At 31.1% G+C, this 11,649-nt stretch overlaps 1 protein-coding gene across 1 annotated transcript in view; it reads right to left on the bottom strand.

Moving 5' to 3' along the window:
* The window catches only part of LOC112466574 (UDP-glucuronosyltransferase 2B17-like), a 41,870-nt gene extending 36,740 nt beyond the window's left edge, over positions 1-5,130 (bottom strand). Inside the window, exons 1-2 of the mRNA XM_025034732.1 lie at positions 4,824-5,130; positions 4,343-4,579 (exon numbers count right to left, since the gene is read on the bottom strand). Of these exons, the coding sequence (XP_024890500.1) occupies positions 4,343-4,579; positions 4,824-5,051 (465 nt within the window). The 5' untranslated portion in view covers positions 5,052-5,130. The remainder of the gene's footprint in view (positions 1-4,342; positions 4,580-4,823) is intronic.
* Positions 5,131-11,649: the final 6,519 nt, after the last annotated feature.

Here is an 11,649-nt window from a genome sequence, read left to right as displayed (position 1 = left end):
GAGAGAGAGAGAGAGAGAGAGAGAGAGAGAGAGAGAGAGAGATAATATCATATTAACACAGTGACAAATATACAAGCGCGGCGCATGGCTAACACGTGAGCACTGATGTTCGTTTGCTGAACAAAAACAATAGAGAATTAATAAAACTAAAGAATGTTGGAATACAGTAATTTTCTCAAACAAAAGTGAATTTAATATTTTTGCCTCTGATGGGAGATGTATGAAGTAGCGAAAAAGAAAATACAGAATTCGATCCAAAAAATCTCATAGTCAAATAAAGTAATGGTTCCGTGCTTGTTTGGGGATGTATGAACATAACAGGAGTCAGCAATCGGCAATTTGCATATTATTAATGGTATAATGGACCATAAAATGTAAATTGCCGATAAGTATATCTTTCAACGTGACAATGATCCAAAGCATACAGCTTATAATATATAATACAGGCTGTGATTACCCAGCGAGAAATGACCCATCTAATTGACGTCGAAATCATCGATATTACATCATATCGAAATAATGCTTGAAATTTGAAGCTTATTTCGATGTTTGTGCTTCATGACATTTTTTAAAAGAAGAGATTATTTATGACATACATTCATCGCGCCAGACTGTAAACAAGCAAATTATGTATTTTCTGTTAAGACATCGATATTTCATCATTTTGATATCGATTCGAAGCTATTTTGATTTGCTTGTCAAATATATAATAACATTGCCATTATATAGAATGCAATATGAATAAAAAATTATATTCTATTGGCAGACATGGATAATGTAAATATTTTATGATTTGAGCATTATAATAATTGCGTTACAATATTAATTTTTTAAGGCTTTTATTGCCATTAAATAGTTACTTTATAACTGTAAAAGTCACAACAAAATTCCTGTTTGTAATTTGACAATTTTGAAAATTAAAATATATAATAGGTACATTTTCAGTACTGCATCCGCTAATTTATTAAACAAGAAGTTAAATTAAGCAACTAATTAAATTATTAATATTAAATATTAAAACAATAAGATATTTGTATTTACATTTATCAAAATAAAAAATAAGTTCAATTATAAAAATAAATATTAATAATTGGACTTATTAAAAATTAAATAATTAAATTAAATACAAAAATTAAATAATTGAAAATAAATATTAAAAACAGAAAGTAAAAAAGTTTTTATATATAGGCACCTATATACAGGCATTATAATAATTATAACTGTGTTCAGCAGAAAAGCTGCTTTGCAACTGCAGTTGCAAAATTCGTGAATTTGATTGGTGTATTACTCTTAGTTTTGGCCAAAATTAAAAGCATACACCAATCATATTCACAAATTTTACAACAATTGCAAAGCAGTTTTCTCTGCTGAACACAGCTTTTTATTACTTACGTTATATGTATGAGCCGCCATTTGCTGCGCGTGCGCAAACAACCTGGCAACCGAGCAACGACTTGAATATTTCGTTGAGCACTGACGGCGCCAAACAGCAGTGCTGCAATTAGATATAAGTCCGTGATCGGAACTTCGGAATGCTGTTACCTAATAGACTAAAATAAGGTAGAGAATAACGTAAGTTGCGAAAGGCTATATATTTTATAGTCTTTTACGTCTTACGTTTTTCTATGTACATATGCTTTACTTTATGTCCACGGTACGACAGACGTCTCGTTCTTTGTCATCAGCCGAACGCTGCCCTTGCGGCAACCCAATGCAAAAGATTAACCACGTAATATTTAATCGCAAATTGTACTGTAGTAAAGCCTCTTATTTAGCCAAATACATTGAGGAAACCTTTCCTCAAACTCCAAGAGATATTATTCTCCCATTTTTAAATAATCCCCCTCATTAATTCATCCGTCTTCTCGTCGCAACTTGCAAGTCTATGGATCTCCCCCCCCCCTTAAAAAGAGCTGAAGAGTTTAATCGGAGGATCATGTTAATCGGAGACGGTAAATCGGCCCATATCTACAGTGAGGAAATAATAATCAATATCGAGTCGAAACCGATTTATTCTGAGTCAAAAAGTCATCGAAAGTTATTGTGCCATAAATTAATCGAAATCAATGAATATTTCAATTACTTTTCGATATACGTTTTCGACGTCAATTAGACGTCGATTCGATGGATTATTTCTCGCTGGGTAGTATGTACACTGTTGGAAAATTTTTGTAGTTTTGTTAAAAAAAGTCCTTGTTAAAATTTTTGTGTAAAATAATAACACATACATGTGTAGATTTAACATATGCCTGCTATGTTAATTTAACTTAACAAATTTAAAATGTAAAAATATTAAAATAATTAAAAAAATATATTAAAGTAACACAATTTAAATGTATTTATTAAATGTGTTAAAAATTACAGAAAAAGAGTGTTGATTTTGCTTTATAACAGAAGTTGGAATAAAAATTTACAGAAAAAAAGTGTCGATTTTATCTTACAATCTTAACTTTAACATAAAAGTTATGTTAATTGTACACATAATTGACCTCAAATTACGATTAAAATTACCTTTCCTTTCTGTTGAAATATTTTAACATAGTATCGATGTTACCATTTAACACATCCATATTACATTAAATTAACACAAAAATTTGAGTGGGTTGTTTGGGACATGTGATTTATGTTATATTTAACACAAATTTTACAACAGTGTACCAAATGGTTATCATATATACAAAATATTAAATTAATATATTATATAAATTAAAAAGAATTGTACAAATACTTTTTGTGTACTAAAATGATATAATTCTTTTTATTTTTATTTACCATTAGAATAATATATTTGTTTCATTATATTATTTGTTTAAATAATTTAAAAAAATGTACCATCTATTATATATATATTTTTTGTTAATAAACCGCTAATTAGTGTTCATTTTCTACAAATAAGGCTTTTTCATAACCTTGTACGAATACTTTTTGCACTCACTGTATATACCTACGTATCCAATAGACCGTTCAATTGAACAGTGTCCAATCTTTATGTATAGTCAAACGGGATACGCTCGATTTTTTTCTATAGTATAATGTTTACCTCATTTCTGTTTCTCTACTTATATCCCTTACAAAAAAGTATTACTAGCTGGTTAGTAATAAATACTTATTTTGTGTATTAATAATACTAAAATTAAGTACTTATTTATTAGTACTTGAATCACTGTGATCCAAGTATTGCATAGTATTTTATTACTGGTCAGTAATTTATGAAAGTAGTATTTAATACAGGACGAGTATTGAATACTGAGTATTGAATTTCTGATGAGAAAGCATTTAATACTAGGTGAAAAATACTTGTGTAATAAATACTTGTGTTGAATTACTGATGAGTATTTCAATGTTAGTACTGAAGTACTGAACCAAGGATTCCATGTGTAATAAATCACTGGCCAGTATTTTAATATTAATACTCAAGTACTGAACTGAATATTCCATGTGAAATTAATCACTGACCAGTACTACAATTTGTATAGAAACATTATAATGGGTAATTCCTGATAATATTAAGGAAAAGAGATAAAAGTAAGGCACAAATACATTTTATATGAAGGTCTGTACTAATTCGTCGTGATAAAAGTGTACAAGTTTTGAAATAGTACTGAGGATCGATATCATTTTAATATCCAATTCAAAATTTTATTACTCTTTTTAAACTGAATTTGTTTCTTAAGATGATTTTTAAAAAATTATATATTTGCGCTGGTTATGACACATGTAGACTATATATAACACTTACATCAAATTAAGAAGTAGTCTACCACGTAAGGCAGTTGGCTCACGATCGATCCAGAGGTCCCGAGTTCGATCCCACCAAGGTAAGTGTGTTTTTCAAATACGAGAAAATATTTATAATCATAGACTGCATCTTAAGAAACAAATTTAGTTAAAAAATAATAATAAAATTTCGAAATAAATAATTTTTTTTGTCGGGTGAATATTCGTTGCCCATAACGTACTTCCTAACTTCGAGGTACCATGTACCTCCAATTTTTGGCGACACATGCTTAAGAGTGACTTATGTCCCTCGTAATTACGTAGGGACAAAATTTCAACATGTACCTCCAATTTTTGGCGACACATGCTTAAGAGTGTATTTGTATAGAGACGGCTACGACATTTTTCACGTATTTTTTCACATTTTGCGTATTGGAAAAATTTAATGAAATCGCATTTCAATACATTGTTTTGAACAAATGAGAAAAGAAGCTAAGATTATTGCTGATATGAGCGATAACTAAGCATTTTCAATTTTTTACGCAAACTCACTTGATTTATAAGACAACTTTGCTAAGTCGCTTGCAGTTTAAAAATAGACTAAATAAATTAATGATTGCTTTACCTCCCATAATCCGTAGAAACAATGATTCGAAGTAATATCTTGCACTATAACGTCAAACTCGACAGATTTAGTCATTTCCAAAAGTTCTTTCGCTGCTTTAGTTTTTATCACTGTATCACATGTATTAATGATAAGCTGATACATAAAATGCATCATATATAGTGTACCGTACTCTTTCCATGCAGCTGGATTATAATCCTCGGCTTCTTCATAAGTGTGCATCAGACCATCGAAAACCTGAAAATAATAAGTACTTTTCGAGTTTTCGCGATATAAGAGATAAAGACATATGAAAATATGATAAATTAAGATTTCCGAAAGATTTCCATATTGATCGTAAGTACGTAAAATAGAAAACAATATTTTAAAATAGAAAAGTTATATTTTTTTCTGATTTGTTTTATAATTTGCAAATAATCGATTTATATCTTTCAGAATGTCTTTGCGCAAATCTCATATACTTAATATCTAATATACTTACGGCGTATGTCAAATTCTGCGCGAGTTTACCCTTGACCTTAGTCTCATGTATGCTCACTGCGTGTACATGATGACCTTTGCGAAGCAGCCCTTTAACCAAATGCTCCGTCCAGACGTGGTGGCTAGGCGACGGAATATGCTGTATCACTAAAATTGACAATGGTTTCGACGCTGTCCCGAGATTACTTATTAAAATACAACAAACAATGAAAATGACACAACTTAACATTGTAACGCAAAACTTCTGGCGTGGTCTCTCAATCAGAACTGAGACCAAATGTATTTGTATGCATAGTGTAGTATTCTCCCTCTCTTCATTTCGAGATAACAGCGTTTATTATAATATCATACTATTATGTAAAACCCGACTGTTTGTCTGTCTGTTCGTCCGTCTGTCCGCGAACTACTCATTCGTTAGTGGACCGAATTTTTACCAAAAGTATATGAAACAGGGGTAGAATTTCCCGGGAAGTGCCATGATGTGTGTAGATTTTCGTTGCCGATTTTCTGGAAACCGGTTTTTCTAATTCTTTCAAATTTTCGGGAAATAATTGACCGAATCTCAAAGAATTGTATATGAAACGGAATATATGATAGGGGTAGAAAGAACTAAAAAATGTAATAAAATTAAAAAAATTGCTAATAATAAAAGAGTTTCCAATTTTTGTTTTAAAAAATATACGTGATTTAAAAAAAAAAGTACATTAAAAGACGGTCAGGATGATCTACTGTTAAAAGCAGCACTAAATTATGAAATGGAGGAAACTGCAAAGGCCAAAAAAAATAAATGCTTTTTATATTAAAAAATCATATTATAATATAAAACCCGACTGTTTGTTTGTCTGTCTAATAAATAGAAATAAGTATAAATAAATATAAATTAAAGAAACATGCTAATAATAAAGGGGTTTTCGATTTTTGTTTAAAAAAATGAACTAACATGATTTAAAAAAAAATAATTTTTGGGGGAGGTTTTTAGCCGGTGCAAGTCCGGCATAACCTTAGGGACCAGCTCTAAGGTATGCATTAGGCATTTTCTTCCTACAACGAGAAACAAAAAAGGGTTCAATATCTTAAAATTGGCGGAAATTAGAAAACAACGTTGGAAACCGGTTTTAAAATTTTTCGAGAAATAATAAGTATTAATAAACAACATTTCTTTAATAATAATACTCATCTTTTAATAATTTTCTGAATAAATAAAGTAGTTTGAAAAAAAACGACGCCCGGGCGAAGCCCGGGTAATCAGCTAACTACTTTATATAACTTTAGGCTGCAGGTAATATTGAGAATTTCTCGACAACTCTTTATATATAAGCATAAAAATAAGAGAAGAAAAGATGCATAAATAAATTATTAACATCCCTTCACCTGGTTTTTTTCGGATCTTTATGCCGCATACGTGGGTCTGTCGCGTCCGACGTTATTTTCCCTACTTTAAAGTATTTTAAAAAATTTGAAAAAATTCACAAAACATCTGTCTACATTGTAGTTGACGAATTTATAGTCATTTTAATAAAAATCACTGATTTTTTATCTTATTTTTAATAAACTTTGAATAAGGATAAAAGAAAGAGATGGATTGAAGGATCAATGTGCCCCCACACGGATCATGCTCATCTTTTTTCCTTTGATTGCTATCAGTGTCACTTACAATTTAGTCAAATATAAGCCCTTAATATTGAACCATTTTGGTGTAAAAAATAAAAATAGAAATTTCGAAAATAATTCATATCTTTTGATCGGCTTAACCAATTTTGATGAAATTTTAATATGTTGTAGATATCATTGGACACATTTGTGAAAAATTCGGAAAAGGTTTCTGATGACAGAAACATTGATAAAATAAATAAATAAATGTTCTTGCTATTTTTTACTCTCAATATCTTTCTGACACAATTACGAAAAAATTTTTGTATATACTTGGAGTAATTTCCTATCAGACATAATTTTTTTTGAAGCAATAAAATGGGTAGGCGGTACTTTTAAAAAACAAAGTATTTTTTTTATTTTTTTTAAATATAATATGTTTTTAGTACAATCGCCATATATTTTATGTAGAATTTTGGCATAGTATTCTACAACAAGTAATTTTTTCGAACCAATAAAATAGGTAGGCAAAAGTTTAAAAAAATAAAATATTGTTTTTTATTTTTTTTATTATGATATGCTCTTTGTACCATTGCCATATTATTTTGTAAACTTTTGAGACGGTATTCTACAACAAGTAATTTTTTCGAACTAATAAAATGGGTAGAAGGTACTTTAAAAAACCAAATATCTTTTTTCAAAATTATCATAGTTTTTTGGTACCATCGCCATATTTTTGTTTAGAATCTTGGAATGGAATCCTACAACAAGTAATTTTCCAGAATCGATTAAATAAATAGGTGCAAGTACTAAAAAAATAATAAAATAAAAAAAATAAATTGAAATAATTATAAAAGGATAAACTATAATTGTATTAAATCAAATGTTTATTAATGAAGTACACATACACATACGTTTATATTTAAATATTTTTTTATATTTAAATATATTCAAATATATTTAAAACAGACTGCATATCACGCCTATTATCAATGAAAATAATGATGAAGATTAGTCTATCCATATGAATATAACTATAAGTAGTGTAAATAATAGTATGAGAGTGATTATGTGAACGAATGTGTATGGGTACTTCATTATTTTGAGTGTATGTGTACGTGTATGTGTATATGTGTGTACTTCATTAATAAACATTTGATATACGATTTAATATACTGTTGTAATCTAAAATTACAACGGGTAATTATTAAATTATTTATAATGAAATTATAGAATAGCCTTTCGAAAGACTTCGAGGAAAATGTCTTTCGAAAGACTCCTCAATTTACGCTGACGCGGACGCGGAAGTTCATCAAGCTTCCGCGTCAATCGAACTATTGCGATATGCATAAGAATGTGCGACAACGCATTTCGACACAATATTGCGAGATGCATAAGAATGTGCGACAACGCATTTTGACAATCACGGAACCGCGGGAGTACAGCGAGATTGCGAATGCGCTCGGTCACTGACCGATCTCATTCGGGGGACCGTCGAACCCGGCGGAAAAGCGCCGACAGGGCATAACTCAAAGCAATATAAGGGACCGTCGAAGAAGCCGCGACGGAGAGTAGTACACCGGAGACTCTGCCCGTGACCGTTCCCGTAAGTCGTGTCGCGAAGGTTTACATTATAACAAAGCGCGTGCGAGTTATAGTAATTGTGAAAGGCAAATACAAGTGTAAGTTAGTGAATGTAAAAGGGGCGCTGAAATAAAGCTCCAATAGAAAGTAATACGAAGTGAAGTTCATTTAACGACGCCTACACCCCCGTTCCACCTGCGAACCCGACCGCTTCCTAGTCTGCCCGCTTGTGCCTACCGAGTCCCAACTCGTAAGGTCAAGAGATCCCGAAAATAATAAACGTTTTGCCGTAAGCCGTCACCAACCGGCGACGCGGCATAACAATACGATTATAGTGCATATATGGCAATTGTACCAAAAGCATATCATATTTTTAAAAAATAAAAAAATGAACGCGTGGTCGCCACGCGCGCGCGTTAGAAGTGAAACTTCTGAAAGCAAGGCTTTGCCATAACTTTTCTGAAATTAATACCAAAAAAAAACAATGCAACGGAATTAGTCACTCTAAGCCGCCCGCAACTCGAAAATATAGTGTTATACGCAGTTCTCACTATATCCGTCTCGCCAGTGCCGTACGCCTGATCGAATTTTTGTGACGCGTTTTCGAGTCGCAAAATCGAATTTACTTACCGATCCAAAAGAAATTTCACTTTGTACGCTTGTTGGTCGAATTTTCGTGACACTATTTCGTGACGTTTTTTCGTGTTGCATAATCGAACTTACTACCGTACCAAAGAAATTTCATTTCGTACGCCTATTGCCCTTATAGAAAAGTAGTACTAAAAGTACACAGTAATAAATTACTGTAAATACTGGCAGTAATATTTTGGCGAGTAGTTTAGAAGTACTGGGCAGTACTGGATTACTAGTAGTAATTTATTACACAGAACTACTGGTGCTTAGTATTGAATTACTTACTCAAAAATTTCCAATTTCCAATATTCATCCGGCATAAAAAAAAATTATTTTTTTTGAAATTTTATTATTATTTTATAATTAAATTTGTTTCTTAAGATGCAGTCTATAATTATAAATATTTTCTCGTACTTGAAAAAACACTTACCTTGGTGGGATTCGAACTCGGGACCTCTGGATGGTGAGCCAACTGCCTTAAGTGGTAAACTACTTCTTAATTTAATTTAAGTGTTATATATAGTCTACATATGTCATAATCAGCACAAATATATAATTTTTTAAAAATTATCTTAAGAAACAAATTTAGTTTAAAAAGAGTAATAAAATTTTGAATTGGATATCTAATATAATATTTCTTAATGTCGGGCGAATGTCAGAAACCAGTGCCGGCTTATTATGAAATTTTGTGTTCGTAAATATATTTATGAAAAAAGTATATTTATAAAGTTAAAACATTCTTATCAAATCCTTACAAGGGCCTTGTCTATCCTTTAACCTTTGACCATAGTTGCAAAACATATAGTTGATGGATCAGCTTGATTAATTATATTTAATTACTTATTTTGTATATTAGGTCCCTTTACTCCAGATATAAAACATATGCATTTATTATTTTATAATTGTACTAAAATACTCTACAGGTAGGTTGTGAAATTTTTAAGGTTTAATTAGAACAATGAATTTTACATATATAAATTCAGTACTTCAGGTGTTTGCCGCTCCAGTAGTTGAATCTCATCTTTACCAGTACTTAAGTACTAGACCAAGTAATGAATTACTAGAAAAACTACTTACTCATTCTATCAATACTTCACGTCTAAACTCAACTACTAGATTCTCTAATACTTCAGTACTTTTTTACTATATGAGCAAATACTGAAGCAAATACTATCAGTACTTTGAATCCCGGAAGAACTACTAATACTACTACAGATATTACTCATTCGCCAGTAGTTGAACTACTGAAGTACAGAAATAAAATACTGATCGCCAGTAAAAAATTACTAGACTCAGTAATAAATTACTGACCAGCCAGTAATACTTTTCTGTAAGGGTGGCCGAATTTTTGTTACACTTTTCGTGTCGCATAATCGAACTTACTACCGTGCCAGAAGAAGAACCGTCTCGCCAACGCCGTACGCCTATTGGTCAAATTTTCGTTACACTTTTCGTGTCGCACAATCGAACTTACTACCGTACCAAAGAAGTTTCACTTCCGTTACACTTTTTTGTGTCGCGAATCGAACTCACTACCGTGCCTAAAGAAGTTTCACTTCAAAAAAGAATACTTTATTTTTGAAAAGTACCGTCTACCCATTTTATTGCTTCAAAGAAAATTATGTCTGATAGGAAACTACTCCAAGATTCTATAAAAATTTTTTCGTAATTGTGCCAGAAAGATAACGGGACTAAAAAAAAACAAGAACATTTATTTATTTATTTTATCAATGTTTCTGTCATCAGAAACCTTTTCCGAATTTTCCACAAATGTGTCTCAATGATATCTACAACATATTAAAATTTTATCAAAATTGGTTAAGCCGATCAAAAAATATGAATTATTTTCAAAATTTTTATTTTTTATTTTTACACCAAAACGGTTCAATATTAAGAGCTAATATTTGACTAAATTGTAAGTGACACTGATAGCAATCAGAGGAAAAAAAATGAGCATGATCCGTGTGGAGGCACATTGATCCTTCTTATCCGGCTACGGCCTTTGTAATTTTTTTTTATGTAGTATAAAAAAAATTTTTTAAGGTTTTTTTTACTTCAGAAGTAAATGTTCAAGAAAAAAAATAGTACAAATTGATATCTTCAAAAAAGTTGAATTATTCAGGAGGGTCAAAATGGTACATTTTAGGTAGGTAAAATCGTTGATAAATGATAAATTAAAGATAAAATTATATTTAATATAGCAAATATGATATTTTTTAAATAATTCACTACAAATTTATGTAATATATAATATGTAGAATATGTTGAAAAGATTCATCCACCGAGCTTCGGCCGCCATTCAAAATTCCATTTGGGGGGGGGGGGGGGATAACTAAACTGTAAAGAAACAACTATTTGTCTAAAAATCTTTTAAAGGAACGTTGTTTTGACCAAAAACAACATTTATCATAAATATAACAACTTCAAAAAATTACTCAACCCCACTGGCCATTACTTCTTTATTCTTCCTTTTCACAACGTTTCGGCCTCAATCAGGCCAATGGCCGCATTCAGGAAACACAACTGTTGAGTGAGCGGTCAGTGATTCTTTAATGTGATTGGTTCTTACCTTTGGTTCTACTCCGGATCTAAGTGTAAGAACCAATCACCAGCCCTCACTCAACAGTTGTGTTTCCTGAACGCGGCCAATATGTTTATCTTTCGAAGCGGTTTGGACTTCTTCCCCCTCCTACTTTTTTTAGAGGGGGAAGCCAGGCAGGCTTGCCCCTTCACTGACTGAGAGCCGAAAAACAGTAATAATTCCTGTATTTTTGCTCACTCTCAACTTTTAATCTTTCTTACAGTAACCATTACGCATTACTACAGTAAACATTCTCCCAGTAACCAGTACGGATTTCACAGTAACCACACGATAAAGACCAGTAATAATTCCGGTGCAATATTTTAACAAAAAAAAGAATTTTTTTCTTTTTTATTTTCAAATGGCTCTTATTTTTTTCTAATATTTTTATAGTTTAATTTGTATTCGTGGTTTCGCATATATTCTATTTCATATTAAT

Source organism: Temnothorax curvispinosus, unplaced genomic scaffold (genome assembly GCF_003070985.1).
Source record: "Temnothorax curvispinosus isolate PA1 unplaced genomic scaffold, ASM307098v1 QBEX01016368.1, whole genome shotgun sequence".
In the NCBI taxonomy this organism is placed as follows: domain Eukaryota; kingdom Metazoa; phylum Arthropoda; class Insecta; order Hymenoptera; family Formicidae; genus Temnothorax; species Temnothorax curvispinosus.
Note: the sequence above shows the minus strand (reverse complement) of the source record. Positions and strands in the feature narration are given on the sequence as shown.